Genomic DNA, 17492 nt, shown 5'->3' with positions numbered 1-17492 from the left:
ATGATTCAGCCCATCATTGAACACTCCTGGCTATCAAACATGTTTACATATGTCAGAATCTTTATACACACAAAACGCATCTGTTTAATATCTTTAAAGTTTTACTTGTCTGCACATGTTCAGCGTATACAAAAAATATCAAATAATAAATTAGTGGGAACAAATATGGATAATATGTGGCCTATTTGTGTAATTATTTATTCACTTTATTTTTTAGCTACAACAATGCAAAAATATATTATAAATGTTTTTAATGTTATAATTCCTTCTTTCAAATAATACTTGCCAGTCAGTATAAAAATAACAAAAAACTAATTTATTTGTTTTTCTTTCTTGTTACTTAATACACAAAATCTGATAATATTTTATAAAATTATTATGTAAAAGATTTATTTCCGTTTTAGATTGCGGCTTTTTAATCCACTCCATTTTTTTAACCTTTTACGCCTCTTTTACGTTTTTTTGTTGTTATTGTTTGTTTTGTTTTGTTTTTTGGTTGGATGGATTTTTTTGTTTATCATAAATGATTATATTTTTATATATCTTATATATCTCAATGCGGAAACGCTCCTGTAAGGTGAGTCACATGACCGTGTCCCCAACCGAAGCCAGTAAATATCAGGCTAGCTAGCAGTCTGTTAGCTACTCCCAGTTCCAGTAGACCAGACCATGTTTTTTCAGCTGTCATCGGCCAGTTGTCAGTCCAGCGTGTGTAGCCTGTTCGGTGGTGCTTTTCGTTAAGTGATGACCTCCCAGTAAGAGAGACTCCGTCCTTTAAAAAAAATCAGCCCTGTAGACTTGGCTGGCTTTACAGGTTAGCTTAGCGCTAGCACGCTGCGTCCAGAGGAGGTGTCGTTGCTAGTGACTATGCAAGGGGAAACCACGACGATCCGAATCACGGAAAACGAAGGCAAGCTGGATGTATATCCCCAGAACAGGACCCCGAGCTCGGGGAGAGCGAGTGCCAAAAGCTGGCAGTACAGGTTAGTTTGTTCCGCTAGCAGCTAATTTAGTGTTGTCAGGAGCACTTCGTTGACCCAGACAGCACAATAACCTACTCTTTTTCAGTAGTGTTTAAGTGTGTATTTGGTTCTCAGGTATACAAGCTGAGTCAGAGGAATGCTCTGTGATTGAATTGTGTATTTACCTTGCTGTGTTTATGGGTGTGTGCTCACTGCCTGTATCATTTTATGAGTGTCTCCTTTTGCCCCATGATACCAGCGATCACATGGAGAATATTGATGGCTACCTGATGAAATACACCAACCTGGTGACAGGCTGGCAGTACAGGTGAGTTCTGACCCAACTTCATGTGACATGAATGAGCATTAAAGACCTTACAGTTTTATAGGGACAAAGTACCTTTGTGTGTGTGTTTGTGTGTTTATGTGTGTTTTTAACTTACCAAACAAAAATGTAAGGTGTGACTGTGATAAAAAGTCATATCATGGACAGCAGACTAAGCCAGTGTTGTTTGATTTCAGGTTCTTTGTCTTGAACAACGAGGCGGGCCTGCTTGAGTATTTCGTCAATGAGCAGTCACGGCCACAGAAGCCCCGTGGCATGCTACCTTTGGCGGGGGCCGTCATTTCCCCGAGTGATGAGGACTCGCATACCTTCACTGTCAATGCCATCAGCGGGGAGCAGTACAAGCTCAGGGGTGAGGATCTGGCAGCCATGAGTGCTCTGAGTTAATTTGGCTTTAGCTGGTGCTTCTGTGCTCCTACCTGAGCTCTCCACCTTTTATTGATGCCTCCATTCTACTTTTTCTTTTCTTTGTTTTAAAGCTCAGCCTTGCTCTCATTAACTTCCATCTTGTTCCTGCTGTATTGATCTGGATGTTTTTCCATTATCTGCTGCCGGTGATGCAGAAGCACACAGGAATCAATGCTGAGTATGATTACTGTAGAGTTACTGTAACAAGGTTGTCTTCTTCTTCTCCTGTGTGTGTGTGTGTGTGTGTGTGTGTGTCAGCCTCTGATGCCAAAGAGAGGCAGCACTGGGTCAGCAGGCTACAGATCTGCACGCAGCACCACACAGAGGCCATGGGGAAGGTAAGACTGACTGTGCCGAGTGTGTTTATACCTGAAAAGAGGCACATGACCATAATTTGTACCATGGTTGGTTTACACTGGATCATTCTTCTGTCAAGAATATATAATTTTAAAAAATTATCTTTAAAAGAAGAAGCATAATTAAGATAAAAACAAAAAAGTCAAAAATAAAAATTAGTTGAGGCAGGCTGCCTGTTACACTTTTGTTGGATATAATGACACAGTAGTTCAGTTCAATTCAATTTTGTTTGTGTAGCACCAAATAACTACAACAGTCACCTCAAGGCACTTTATATTGTAAGGTGAAGACTCCACGCTTTTCTTTCCAAGCTCCTTAGACTACGATGACCTGGATGACTGAGAACCTTCACAGACGTAAAGACTCCACAATAATACAGAGAAAACCCCATATATCAGATGACTGCTTGTTAATAGAGGTATCCTATTAGCCAATCACATGACAGCTGCTCAATGCATTTAGACGCATAGGTATGGCCAGGATGGCCTGCTGAGGTTCAAACTGAGCATCAGCAAGAAGGTGATTTAAGTGATTTTGAATGTTGCTTGGTTTGTTGGTCTACTGATCTTCTGGGATTTTCCCATACAGCCAATTCCTGGGTTTACAGAGAATGATCAGAGAGAGAAAATATCCCGACTGCTTCAGGTTCATAGGAATACAATAGTAACTCAAAACAATCACTTGTTACAAGCAAGGTATGCAGAAGAGCATCTCACCACCACCAGCAGAAGACCACATCTGGTTCTTGTCTTGTTGGCAACCGAGGTTACGGTTCACGCATGTTTGCCAAAATTGAACAATAGAAGACTGGAAAAACATTGCCTGATCTGACGAGTCTCAATTTTTGCTGCAACATTTGGTTGCAGCAAAAATTATAACCAAAGTGTATCATCAACTCATGGCTGCTTTGAGAAGATTAACACACCATGTCACAAAGCTGACATCATCTCAAACTGATTTCTTGAACATAACAATGAGTTCATTGCACTTATTCTGTCTGTGGAAATATTCTTATCCTTGAAAAAATGAGTCAAAATCGCCATCAGATTTATGGCTCAGGTAATGGCCGATCTGTGTGTTTCTTACTAAATCTAACCGATTCTAAATCCGAAGGGTCGTGATCGCTGCATGCAGTCTGCAGACAGCCACACCACCATTTTTCTGTAAGGAAACACGTGAAAGTGAAGCAGAGACAGCGGTGACAATGTCGTAAGCCCACAGATGCACCACTAAAGCAACAAGGAAAGAGAAGGAAGTCTGACTGGCATGAAATCGTGCTAAAGTTTGCTTCGTAAGCTCTTATCAGATAATGTGTCTGCAGCTGTGTGAGCAGTTTGTGCAGATATTTGTGTCTGCGAGCAGTGATGACTGTGCAGAAAACACATTTCCAGAAGCTCAAAACTCGGCGTGCTTACAAAATAAAAGCTAAAGGCATATGGCTGCCTTGATGCATGAAGCTTTGTACTTTACCTTCATGTACAGGATCTTTATCTAGATTTGCATATTAACATATTTGCAGATTTAAAAAAAAAAGTTTATAGTAAAAACCTGGAAAACTCATCTGATGTGAAATGTGCACTCCAGAGACAGCAGCTCAATCAGTCCTGTCTGTCTTTAAAGGCTTGTAAACCATGAACAGCTGTGTTTTACTTCAAAGTCCATCTTTGACATCATTGTGAAAGTCAAAATCAGCATTTTTTTTCTGTGCTGATGAGCAGTGACACGATGCTCCTTCATTAGTCTTTTTTTTTTTGTTTTTGGAGCAGAAAACCCATGCTGCTTTAGGCTCAAAGGCCCTTAAATGGCTGCTGATCTGTCAATAAATGTGCAGCAGTGAAACAGCCGGACAGTACTTTGGTATTGAAACTGTTAGGGTGTTGTAAAAACTTCCTCAGCAAAATCTATGACTCATGAGCGGATGTGACAGTTTTCTGTTTCCTGTTTTCCTTTCACATGTCCCAAAGGAGGCAATCCAACAGAGTTAGAACAGTATCTGTGTTTATGTAAAGAAATATCAGCTTCCAGCCTGTTTGTAAGTGCAGCAAGCAGCAGTATTGATCTGGATATTGATCTCCAGATTGCTATGCAGCCCGTGGCCCATTTTAATGGTCTGGAGATGGCCAAGTTTAGGAAAAATGAGCAGAGATGTGCAAAAATATAAGAAAAATGTTTTTAAGTGCTATAAACCACAGAGCCTGGGAGCCGGAACTGGCCTGGCAAAGACGGCGGTCCAGGCCCAATGACAGCTTTGAAAAATGTGAAGTTTGGACTTTTAAGTTTTTAAGTTGGTCATAGGAGTCATATGATCATCTGTTTTCTGTTTTCTTTGTATTATTGCAGTGTCTTTACCTTACAGTATGACACACCTTTAGGCAACTGTGGATTTGACTTTATAAATAAAACTGAATCAAAGGTTCGGGCCAGTTTTGGAGACTCAAAAAAAACAAAAAAACAAAAACATAACAGGATTTTTTTCCTTTTACTAAAATAAAATAAAAAGTGTTTTATAAAAGAATATATTTTCAGCATGTTTTGTGCTGTTGGGTTTAATTTAGTCCGGCATTAAAAATACATACTTTTTGTTTGTTTACGTATGCTTACAAATTGAGGAAACAGTATGGAGTTCAGGGGCCATGAAAAAGCCTGATAAATATCAGTAGTTTACACTGCTTATAAAATGTTTTTTAAAACTTTTATTTTGAAAAAACAATATGGTAGTACAATACACCCCGTCTCATTTATAGCTAGAAACACTGCGCTGACCCATAAATGTAATGACTGTGCTGGTCTCCGTTCCTCAGAGTCAGCCTCCGTCAAAGTCCCGGAGTTACTCCACAGCGTCTCAGGGCAGCGGCAGCTCCCCGATGTCTATGCGCCGGCACAGTCAAAACCCCGCCTCTTTGTTTGGCTGGTCGCAGGTCAGAGGCTCGTCGGCCTACTCCAGTAAGAGGTCCCTGCTGCCCGACCACCTGATGGACGCAAGAGAGGTACACTTTGATCTGAAGAAGTCATAACTCACTGATTGGGGGGAACTTTTAGCCAAGACACAAACAGTGCGGGCTAAAAACCAAGGGACGCTAGTTGCGTGCTACATTTTATGATGATTAAAAAGACTGGATGAAGGCGCCGCAGTGTTTGTACAAGATGAGCAGACAGAAAGCAGTGCTGGCACTCACTACAATGTTTCATTAAAGTTTAAACTCGAGACCAAGTACAAGGAAAAAGTACAAGAAACATTTAGTTCCTACAAGGCACGCAGCGGTGAATGTAAAATATTTAAGAGGCGCTTTAGAGCAGGACTTTAGCTCACTGAGATTTGTTTAGTCATGAGCTTTAGTAGTCTCTCTCTGAGCCAGTTTAATGCTGCAGATTGTCCACAAGGGGGCACTCATGTTTATTTAACTTGAGTGGGATACAGCAGGTTTTTGTTCTAATCAGCAAGGTGTAAATATGTTTTTCCCTAGTTTGTTTAACGTGATAGTTAAACAAAGGCACTGAGTCAAAATCAGCAGAGCTGCCTGCACAGATAGTTAATCACGGTCCTGTGAGGCTTTGTCCTTATTAAAAATAACCACAACATCCTTGTATCTCCAGATGATGAGCCAAGCCCAGGGTCAGCACAAGGACCTGATCCAGGGCATTGAGGGCCTGCCTGCGACTCCTGGCCTTTCCCCCCTGGACCAGGACCTGCTGATGCTCAAGGCCACTTCCATGGCCACCATGAACTGCCTCAATGAGTGCCTGCACATCCTCCACCTGCAGCAGATGGCCCGACAGAGAAGCTCCCTAGGAGGTACGTGGAGGGATGTTTATGTAGTGGTGGGTTGTTGTTACCTTTTGTGACAAACACAAAAGGTAACAACACGTAAGTTGAACTGTATATGTTAAAGTACCTGGATTACGTTAAGGGTGTGCTAATTAATAACGGTACACTAAAAGCTCAAACTCAGTTTAGTTCAGCTGGACCCAGGCTGGCAGTCAGAGAGCTTTTGGCCAGCACGAGTTTCTACAAACAGAATACTTACAAAGGTGGGACGGCCTGTAAAATGATCTGCAAATCTCATAAACCTGCATTTTATTCATAGAACATAGAAACATTTTCTTCCTCAGTTTGCACGTTTGACATGGTTTCTATTGCTGTATTGTGTTCAGGCAGCATGGACACGCAACTTTATTTAGTTTAACTCATATAGCACTAAATTCCAACTTTGTCTCAAGGGGCTTTATTTTGTAGTTTAAAGACTTTACAATAGTACACAAAACCCCAACAATCATATGACCCCCTATGAGCAAGCCCTTGGTGACAATGGGAAGGAAACACTCCTGTTTAACTTGAAGGAACCTCTGGCAAAACCAGGCGCAGGGAGGGTCAGTCATCTGCCATGAGTGGTTGAGGAGAAGGAAAAGGGACAAAAGATGCTGTAGATGAAAGCAAGAGGTTAATAAACTGTTAATAAACTGCTAATAGGCAGTGCCATCACCGTGATGGCACTACACCGATGGTGAATGCCTGCATCTCATCGGTGTTGGTTTGTGTGCAGCCATTTCCCTCGTTCCCGGGTTTCAAAAATGGCGGTTTTCATTCATTTTTGGCTTGTCTCAGCGTGCTTGGAACCCCAGCCGAGTAGATGCTAATATGTGGTCCTGCCACTTAATGTAAAACCCTAAAATAAAAAAGTCAAGTAGATACTTTACAAACAACCCAGCCTTCTGTGATGAAAACAATGGCTCTAATATTTTTCTGGACGCCACTTTAGGTACTCGTCTTCCAGGGTTACTTCCATGACATAAAGTTTAACCGTTGAGATGTTATTGAGCTGAGTAGAATGTTAGTCAAAAAAAGACCCAGTAATTGTAGGGGAAGGTTGTGCCACTTGTCGATTGTAGTTTTGAAGTAATTTTGAGTCCCTCGTGGTGCTTTATGGTCAAAATCACCTGCTACTGTGTACTGAGTCGTCCCAAACACTGTCCCTCTGCACCACCTCCATCTTATCCCTTTTTTTGACCAACCCTTTATATTTACCAGTAAAATTGACCATGGGGCCGCCGGCGGGTTCAATAAAGGGTTAAATAAATTCTATATAAACTCAAGTTAAATTTAAGTTCAGTAAATACATGATGTTTGGGAAGTGGGTGTTAAATATTTATGTCTGTACTGGGCACGCAATCCTAAGAACAAATCATAGTCTTGCTCATGCAGTGTCTGCACCCAATCTAGACGGTTAGTTTGGCCGGACACTGGAATTATTCTGCATTATTGATGGGGTCACCTGTCCCTGTTCGTACCACCTGTCTCGCAGGTAATTGGATCTCAGATGGTTAAATATCCATCCGCAGCACCTCGAGGACAGCTCTGTTTTTAAGCTTCACATTAAAAATCATACAGTAAGGTGAAGGAGAGGAGACTCGCTGATCTTTTGTTAAAATGCCGGAAAACTCGTCCCACATTTTCCACAGCGGATCTCGTTACTCGATGTATATTTCATCAGGCCGGACTCGCCACAGCAGCCAATCAGATTAAGTCTTCTGACGCACAAGGTGAATTTGAATTAGATCTGTCCTCTGCTATACGTACTTTTAAAGGGGGCGGAGGGGGGGATGCCATACTGAGAGGGTTTAGCCAATCAGGGGGTGGGGGATGCTTCCAGAGTATCCTGATACCTGTCTTCACGGAGGAGTTGGGTTACACTCTTTTGGTCGACGGCAGCTCTCTGAGGAGCAGAAGCTCTGCCCGGTCAGCTGCCAGGCGATTGCGGGGCGCCGTGCGGTAAATGGTGGGCTGAGCTTAGCGCTACCTGTGCATGTAGGGGGGCCTCGGTCGGGTGGGAGGGAGGGGTAGGACCATGAATACCTCTGAACCTGCACCTGTGCACTCCCCGTCCACCGCAGGACCCACCATCGAGTGGCTGGAGCCCAAACTGCCCGACATCCTGAAGAATGGCAGCAGCTCCCTGGGCAGCTTCGCGACAGGTGAGGGCCCGCTGGAGGGGAACCGCTTGGAGCTCAGCAGCCCCGAGTCCTGCAACTTCTCTGGGGTAAGACCGGGAGAGGGGAGAGGTTATCTGTGTCATGCTTGTTGCAGTTTTCTGTTAATGCTCTGTGAGACTGCCTCGTTTTAAAATCAGTCATACATAAAAACTTTAACTTCTTCCCCCCTCTCTCCTCACAGGAACAGGAAGACATAGATGCAGAGGATGAATTGGAGGACTCCTTTACGGACAAGGAGGAGGACCTGGGTGCCGTGGAGGAGGAACGGAGCGTCATCCTACACCTGCTGTCGCAGCTGAAGCTGGGGATGGACCTCACGCGGGTAGGTCGAGTTCCCATATCAGCGAAAACAATCCCTCTGAGACGCCAGCACGAACGGGTCTTTGATAAGGCTCGCTTAGCTGTAACAGAGGAGGATTTTCCCGGAGCGAGAGGAGTTTCTTGTAACTCAGAGTTCTAAGCACATTGCGTCACAGTGAGATGTGAAATGCTGTCAAGATTCCCTTCTGATTGGTTTTGAATGCAATTTCACAGAATTCTGGTAAAGAATAAACCAAAATGAGGAGTTCACACCACGTTCTTCTGCAGCTAAATAAACCATTTTTTAACAGTGTACTGATACACAGTTAATAGTATGTGGTAAGATTGTTTCACAAGTATTTCAGCCTTGACTCAGCAACTGTTACACAGAAACACTGCCTTTCACTTCTTAGGTTGTTTGTTTTTTTGTTTTTTTTTAAATAAATCCTCCTGTGCTTTTTATGCATCATTATAAAAAAAACAAACCCTGCAAACATTTCTAATGTAACACAAAAAGATCAACATCATTTACTGCAGTCATTGTGTCCTGATAAATTATTATATTTTTTATATTTATTTTAAATTATTTAAATCATTTATTAAGGAACAAAAAAGTAACACAGACCTACCTGGTCCTATGTGGAAAAAGTTATATCCCTATAGTTTGGTCATTTTGCAGATCTAGTGACAAAACATTTCTCCCAGTGAAAAAGCAACATCCAGATGAACAATATTCCTTCCTGGGATGAGAATTTTCCGGGATAAGTGCTCCCTGAACTTAATTAGTTGTGCCATCCTTGGCAGCAAGACCTGTAATCAAGTCTTTGTGATAACTAACAATGTTTGACTGTTGCTGTGATGTTCTTTTTATGAAATGCTGTTAGTTTTATGTCAGATGTAACGGGACCTAAAGCTTCCAGAAAGTTCAGCTTTTGTCTCGTCAGTCCACAGAATATTTTCTTGGAGATCATCAAGATGTTTTTGGTAAATGTGAGACGAGCCTTTGTGATCTTTTTGGTCAGCAGTGGTTTTCTCCTTGAACTCTTCCATGGATGCCGTTTTTTGCCCAGTCTCTGTCTTACTGTTGAATCATGAACTCTGACCTTAACTGAGTCAAATGAGGCCTGCAGTTCTTTAGATGTTGTTCCGAGTTCTTTTGTGACCACCTGGATGAGCCATCAAAGCTCTTTGAGTAATTTTGGTTGACCGGTCACTCCTGGGAAGCTTCACCACTGTTCCAAGTTTCCTCTATGTGTGTATAATGTCGCTCACTGTGGTTCACTGGAGTCCCAAAACCTTAGAAAGGACTTTGTAAGTCATTCCAGACTGACATATGGCACTGGCTTTGTTTCTCAGCTGTTTCTTTAGATCGTGACCTGATGTGTTGCTTTTTGAGATCTTTTCGCAATATTTTTGGGATTTTTGTGATATTGTATCGATACAGGGACAACAAATATTTATCTTGTTAAATAAATTAAAATACTCTGGGAATACTAGGAAGAAAAGGGATCATCTCATGCACCATCACCCAGAGATAATGTTAGCTAAGCAAACTAACACATTATCCAACACTGGGCGCACTTAGCTTGACAAAGCTACCTCCTAATTCAGATCAAGCTAATGGCTGAAAAGGACGAACTCCTTACGTCCACCAAAGAGAGAAAATAATAATCAGCGGCTGCCTGGTGATTAAGTTGAATTTTTCACATTGTGCAATTGACTGTAGCTTGTGGTGATAATCAGTTGCCCAGAGCTTGAGGGTGTTGCACAGTCATGACCACGTTTGATTGCGCAGGTCGCCTGCACCTTTGCAGTGTGACTTGGACCGACTACAATCCCTCTGAGAGATTTCAAAGGCCTTTAGATAACTGCTGTCTGATTTATAAATGCAGACAGATTGCCAACATTTCGCCATCAGTCTGAATGAGTCTTTGTCGTTGAGCACAACTCGAAGGGACTCGACTCAGCTGGCCTGTAGAACAGGAAGGCTGATCAATGAAAATGTAATTGTTAAATGTGAATTTCTGTCTATGCAGACAGCAACAGATATTTGTCACAGTTAAATGCTCATTAAATATCAGCCTGTGATGAGGCTGATATCTAGTAGCACAGTGCTGTATTCGAATTAAAGCCGCCCATGAAAGTAATTGAAATTGTTTAAAAACCACATTTTGAGGCAGGATAAGGAGTCATGGTTGAAGTAAGCTCCTCATTCTTGGTAATTAGTTGTCAAGGACACGTGCTTAAACACCCTGACCCGAGGCTTACGCTGACACTCTTATCTTTCAGTGTCAGTTTGTTCCCGTAGTTCGATATCCTGCTCTTGAGTTTCTGATTTATCTCATGGGTCTGCTGGCTTACCTCAGCTGGAACTCTAGTAAACACCCCATGATCCGCAGGGTCACGTCCTGTCTACGTCTTTTCACTTCCTCATTGCACTATATTTTTCTGCCTAACCTGAGCTAATTTAGAAGCATCCTCAGATTCAATTTGTTAATGCAGTATGTTCCAGAAGATGTGATTAAAATCTCTTCTCTTGTCCATTTTCCTTGTAGGTGGTCCTCCCCACCTTCATCCTCGAGAAGCGCTCTCTGCTGGAGATGTACGCAGACTTCATGTCCCATCCGGATCTCTTTGTGACCATCACAGACGGCAGCAGTCCGGAGGACCGCATGGTCCGGTTTGTGGAGTACTACCTCACCTCCTTCCACGAGGGCCGCAAAGGCGCCATTGCCAAAAAACCCTACAACCCCATCATTGGCGAGACCTTCCACTGCTCCTGGAAGGTGCCCAAGAGACCAGACGCCTCCAAGGAGCCTTCACAGGGAAGCCCCGACCCCACTGCTTCCAGCCAGGACTCCTACCAAGTGCGCTTTGTGGCGGAGCAGGTTTCCCATCATCCCCCTGTGTCTGGTTTCTACGCCGAATGCCAGGAGAGGCGGATGTGTGTGAACACACATGTGTGGACCAAGAGCAAGTTCATGGGCATGTCCATTGGAGTATCGATGGTGGGGGAAGGTAAGGCAGCACAATTTTTAAAACAAAACTGTGTTCTGCGAGGTTGGCAGCAGGAGTTAGATGGAAACACGAGCTGTTTTTACACATAGCGCACTTGTAGGAGGCCTGCTCACGAGCAGCGAGTGCAGCGGGGGGTTAGCTCCTCTACACTCTCATCCACACAGGCTTTGCTGAATAAAGCAAGAGAGTGTAGACCATTTATTGTCTGATCTGACTTCTCCCCTGAATTCTCACCTGCACCTCGATTGGATGTCTAGAAAAGTTCAGGGGCGCGTTGCATTGGAAACATTAGATGTTTTTACACATGAACTCGAGACGGCGTCAGCAGAATCAGGTTGGCTTCTTATCTAAAGTTCTCACTTCTCACGTGTAGCAGAAAGCAAGAGATGGCCCGCCTCAGATGTGTTTTCACTGCTGGAAGTAATCTGTTTGGCTCAGGTGGAGCATGCTGAGTTTTGGCAAGTTACCTGCTCTCTTCTCACGTGCACAATATCATGATGTGTGCTGTGGAGCTGGCAAGTCGCTATCTCACCTCCTTCTGATGCGTCAGAGCTCGAGGCCGCAGTGCCAAAAAAGTCTTTCGATACACAGCTGTAACTGACAATCGGAGTGAGGTGCCCCCAACTCCCTTACTCCTCAGTTTGGTTTTAGTTTTATCTTAAATCCCTCTTATTACCAAAAGCAGCAGTGTAATTAATTTAGGACTAAATTCTGGTATATCAGGTGTCATATTTGGTGTATATTCTCATTTGACTATTAATGCATTTCTTAATAAAACTATTTCTCTCTTGTCCTTGTTAATAAAAATGTAGGACAGGGCATGTTTGTACTTTACTGTGTAGGGCCTCAACCACAGAAGCATCTCTGTCATTTCCTCTGTCACCCAGTGCAGACAAATAAGGGAATTGTCGCGGTTGTGCGTCGGTAATGTGCAGAGTCTGCACAGCTTTGCAGACTGTCGTCTACATGCCGTTGCTGTTTACCGTCACCAGGTGGCAGCAGTAGCGGTAGGGCTGTTGCAATACTAACATTTCAGACTTTGTTGAGTATTTTACTGGATATTTCTATCATTATTAAAACCACAGGGTGGAAAAAGACAAAAGAAAGATTCAACTATATCCTTATTTACTGTTGCTGGGTAATACATTACATAGTACACCCCTCATATCTCTATGTTACAACTGGCAGAAACCTTGTAACTCTTGTTTCTGCTGTATTTATTCTTCCAGGTTGTCTGTATTTGCTGGAGCACGATGAGGAATACACCTTCACGCTGCCCTGCGCCTATGCTCGCTCCATCCTCACCGTTCCCTGGGTGGAACTTGGCGGCAAAGTCACCATCAACTGCGCCAAGTCGGGTTACTCGGCAGTCATTACTTTCCAGACTAAACCCTTTTATGGAGGCAAATTACACAAGTAAGTCTTAGTTTTTATATCCACAACAAGAAGTAAAAGAAATGTATTTAATGTGTTTGCAATGATTGTCATTATATCAATATATGTGGTTTGAATCGTATCAGATTATGAGCTTATGTTCCTTTTTGCCCATTGGGATCCATTTTCAGAAAGTTATGTTGTTATGCTGATGATGCTCAATTTTATTTACCACCAAAGTGCAACAACTTCCAAGCAGTTACTGCTTTGTTTCTTGGAAAACAAAAAAGTTTAACTTCAAACTTTCTCAAACTGAAAAGCAGAAAAAAACCCCAGAGGTGACCTTATTTGTTCATTGAGACGATGCTTTCATTCATTCAATGAAATGTGCTCTCTAAATGAACCGAACTTGACTATGTGACCAGGTGAAGTACTAGCAATACTATGACAGTATTCAATTTAATTCAGTTTTATTTATATATCACCAAATCACAACAACAATTCCCTCAAGGAGCTTTATATTGTAAGGTAAAGACCCTACAGTAATTCAAAGAAAACAGATAATCCTATAACCCCTATGATCAAGCGTTTTGGCCACAGTGGGAAGGAAAAACTCCCTTTTAACATTCAGAAACCTCCAGCAGAACCAGAGTCTGGGAGGGTCGGCCATCTGATGCGACTAGTTGGGGATGTTGGCAGTAAGACGAGTTTTTGATTGCCAGTTCTGCAGCTCTTTAAAATAAGTGTCCAAGATGGGCGTTCATATCTAAACAAATCCTCAAAATTGCATGTGTGTATTAAATCGGTCCTCCTACCACACGTTTAGGGTAACAGCAGAGGTGAAGCACAACTCCACCAATGCAGTGGTGTGCCGCGTACAGGGCGAGTGGAACGGCGTCTTGGAGTTCAGCTTCACTAACGGAGAGACGAGGGTGGTCGACGTCACCAGGCTGCCTGTGACGAAGAAGCACGTGCGGCCAGTAGAGAAGCAAGGACCAACTGAATCCAGGTCAGATGAAATTGAAGTTGAAGGAGCGAACTTGCAGCTCCTGTGTATTCAATAGGGTTTACTGAAATGTTTCGATCCTTTGCAGGCGCCTGTGGCAGCACGTGACTGAGGCTTTACGGCAGAAAGACATCGAGAAAGCCACCGAGCATAAGAGGGTCCTCGAGGAGAGGCAGCGGACAGAAGAGAGGCACCGTGTCGAGACAGAAACCCCCTGGAGGACCCGATACTTTGACAGAGAGGTGAGCAGTGGTGATTTATTAGGTTTCTGCTGATACAGCAGCTGGTATTTACTGCATAGGAAGCCATATTGAATCATATAACTGCCACATTGAAGATCTTACAACTTATATACACAAAATATTTGAATTGCATGATTTAAAAAAAAGAACTTCTCAGAGGAGTTTCCACACGTTAGTTTGATGCCCATTGTTTGGTAAAGAAATGTTGAAATCAAATACTTTGCAGCCTCAACTTAACAGTCTGGTGTTTTGTCTAACTTTATCAGGGTAAACAATTATGCTATCTCACTGCAGACGCTTCATTATCACTGATACGAGATACCACACTGACTCTCGTCTCTCCTCCTCCAGGGTGAAGGTTGGGTTTATCACAAGCCGCTTTGGAAAAACTCTACATTCAAATCCTAGTTTCTTCAGCCCTCCCCTATCTTGGATGTTGATATTGTAGATTCAGGAGTGTGTGTGTGTGTGTGTGTTTGTGAGTGTGCTGGAGTGAGTCTGCGTGCACACAGGCATGTGGCCGTTGGTTATGAAATGAAAAGCATGACCTGCACTGACATACAGATGAATGCGATGCTGAGGGGGGAGAAGGACCGAGACGGCATGACCGAAGGTGTTCTCGAATCTCTCACATGATGTTCAGGAAGAGTACAAGTTTTTGTACTGCGGATTAGTTTTTTTTTTTTTTTAATATATATAATGTCAATGAAAACATATTCTTGTACAGGTAATGGTACTCTATTTACACAGCCTTAAGATGATCTGATGAATGATACTCTGTTTGGACTCAGATGATCCGCCTGGATATGGTTTCTTCTTTTTCTTCTCTTCTTTTTAAACTGTGGTCTCACCTGAGGATAAAGGGACTTTTGGTGAATATCTTCTTTAAATAGGAAAGAAAATCCCCAAGTAACTGGAGAATACATCTCATAAAGCTGAATCTGTGTATTTGAGCTGATAAAACAGAAGTCATTCCCTCTGTCACTGGATGTATTTACATACTCGTGGTGTTTTGATCTGAGCAGTACAGAAACATTTAGTGGATGCCTCCCAGAGTAACTATTAAACGGGGCAATTTCCCAGAGTATATACATAAAATAGCACATTGAGCAGTGCTTACAGAAATTTACGTACTTTAAAATGACAGATTTAAAGAAAAGTACTAAAAATTAAAAAATAACGGCATCTGAATACTGAACACTGAATTCATTCACTGTTTACTGTAGACTGCACTGCGTTTACTGTGTTTACTCTTATTTTATAAGTTTATTTATCTTGTCACTCTGAAGGAAAAGCCCCAGTCATATAGGCCTAGAGACAGGTTGGCAACCTGATGGCAACCACCAGTTGGTAGGTGGTGCTAGCAGTTGCAAAGAAGGTGCATTAGAATTGCTTTAGTTTCTAGCATGTTGCTTATAGTTTGCTTGGAAGACACCAACTTGTCTACAAACACTTTGCAATGGCTCTCTGAGCAGTAGTGAAACTATGAAGAGTGCAAAACAAGCCTGCAATAGAGACCGGTCACCCTCAAGGTGGAAGTTGAGTCCTCTAAAACATGTTTTCAGTAATAAGGCGTACTTTTACTTTGAATTTGAACGGTGTCTATTTCCGGTTTGCATCACATTCCCAATTCGTAGTTTCACTCCTGCTCAGGACTCCGCAACTTTTCACCGAAGCAATAACAAAGAGGTTATTGGTGCAGCACCATATATCGCTTTGCGATCAGTTTTACCTTGCAACTGCTGGGAACCACTCCCCAAGCAGTTTGGAAATATTCCCCCCTCCCCCAGTGACGAGAGGTTGCCTGGGGTTTCCAGGTGTGCGTAAGAAACCTAAGATGACCTTGGTGGCATCACTATGACTCTATTAGGGTTATTTTTTTAAATCATAAAATTTAGTTAAAGCTCCCTTTTAAGCTGTAAGCAGATCTATCTTAGGGTTTGGTGATGGGTAAAATTCTCCAACTGTTCCAAATAGTTACCGTGTCCAGTAGTGGGTGCTGTGTTTGTGCAACATTTCCTCAGTAATGCATTGTGCCACGAGGTTTCCTTAACATCAACCGTACATTTCCAGAGGGGTGTACTACAAAGCACGTTCAACAACCTAAAAACACGTTCACAGATGATCTGTTTTACTAATCAACTTAATCCAGACTGCTTTAGGGTCTGTGCTTCGAATGTTATTGGATTTCACGACTTAAATAATCTGATATATTGGTTAATTTTTCTTGAGATTTCCCTAATGTTTGTTATGTGTGATTGTTTATTAGCCATTACTAAGGGCATTGCAGTTCAAAAATAATCTTGTTTTATTGTCACAAGTAATGGATTACTCTGTTACAGTCTGCTTGGATCAGTTGGTTATTGTTTGTGGCTTCCAACAGGTTGCCAGCGGGGAATTTGCAGAGTGCCCTCTGGTGGACACGCAACATCAACCCCTGGCAAGGTTGAAGGGTGTTTCTCTCATTTCTTTCTTCCCTACTTTATCACATTTTCATTTTAACAGTTATTAATGGCAACAGATTAGCACATCGCTGACATTAGCTAATAGCTGAGATGAGCCAATAGCTAAGATTAGCGCTGCTCTGAAAATAACCTGCTCCACACCAGGTTGTTTGGCACAAGTTGCCATGGTGATTTATCCCGTTTGAACCCCCCGCCCCCCAATCACACACACACCTTTGTGATGCTGAAGACTTTGACTTTAGGCTAAACTTAGCTTGTTATCCTTTCATCTTGCTTCATAGTACACCCCTCAGGTCTGTACAGCAGAAGGAGGCACCACCTTGTGGCACTATTCAGCAATTGCACTTTAAAAGCTAAATAATTCTCAAGGAGACAGACCACTAAAAGAACAAAACCTGCACATTGACACTCCCTAATGTAAGTGCTTAGTAGTGCATTTGTGAGCAACTATGATGCAGAGTTTTAGGTAAGTAGGTCAGACCAAAAAACAGTGTTTTAAAAGAGCTAAATGAGCACGTAATCAGCCAACATGTACACTGAATTTAACGCCATGTTTAGTCAGTGTACGCCCTTGTTGATGATCACTATAAATTCCTTTAGAAACGCAAAAAGTTTCCTTTCAAAGCTTCAGCTCTCAATTTAATGCTGAATGCTGTTAATATTGATGTGTTGGGTTTGTTTTTTGTTTTTTTGACAAGTTCACGTTGCTGGAACAGCATGTTGTACACTGAAAATTAGCAAATTTTATTAAATAATTAAATGATTCAGTCAAAGGTGAATGCTTCTAAAAATGCTATGCCACTCTTCATGTCTTTTGCCTTTTTTCTTTGTGGTTTTGCAGTGTTTGGAAAAGTCCTGCAGCATGATTGCAAATTTCCTAATGTCTGTTGTGAAAGCTTTTAACCAAATTTGCTTCCTTTTGTAATGTAAATAAATCTTTTCTTTAAATGTGTGTCCATCCCGAGCTTGCCCTTCTTATTTCTGGAGTCACTTTGAGTACTTCATATTCAATCAGTGTTTGTTTTC

General features: G+C 42.2%; 1 protein-coding gene across 1 annotated transcript; it reads left to right on the top strand.

Annotated features, from left to right (window-relative positions):
* The first annotated feature begins 566 nt into the window (after positions 1-566).
* Positions 567-17418, top strand: LOC102775628 (oxysterol-binding protein-related protein 11-like). The gene is made up of 13 exons (XM_006792901.3): positions 567-983; positions 1222-1290; positions 1485-1660; positions 1975-2054; positions 4875-5060; positions 5668-5866; positions 7963-8108; positions 8243-8383; positions 10917-11379; positions 12609-12795; positions 13580-13762; positions 13848-14001; positions 14353-17418. The coding sequence occupies exons 1-13, from the start codon at positions 868-870 to the stop codon at positions 14407-14409; spliced, it is 2157 nt and encodes a 718-aa protein (XP_006792964.2). The 5' UTR covers positions 567-867; the 3' UTR covers positions 14410-17418.
* The last annotated feature ends 74 nt before the right edge of the window (positions 17419-17492 follow it).

Source organism: Neolamprologus brichardi, chromosome 23 (assembly GCF_056152115.1).
Source record: "Neolamprologus brichardi isolate AB-2024 chromosome 23, ASM5615211v1, whole genome shotgun sequence".
NCBI classification, from domain to species: Eukaryota; Metazoa; Chordata; class Actinopteri; order Cichliformes; family Cichlidae; genus Neolamprologus; species Neolamprologus brichardi.
The sequence above is the reverse complement of the archived record's forward strand: the minus strand, read 5'-3'. Positions and strand labels throughout refer to the sequence as shown.

Coding starts and splice junctions, on each gene's coding strand:
- LOC102775628 (XM_006792901.3), top strand. CDS start 868: ATGCAAGGGGAAACCACGACGATCCGAATCACGGAAAACGAAGGCAAG. Junction 1,291..1,484: donor GTGACAGGCTGGCAGTACAG/GTGAGTTCTGAC, acceptor GTTTGATTTCAG/GTTCTTTGTCTTGAACAACG. Junction 1,661..1,974: donor GGAGCAGTACAAGCTCAGGG/GTGAGGATCTGG, acceptor TGTGTGTGTCAG/CCTCTGATGCCAAAGAGAGG.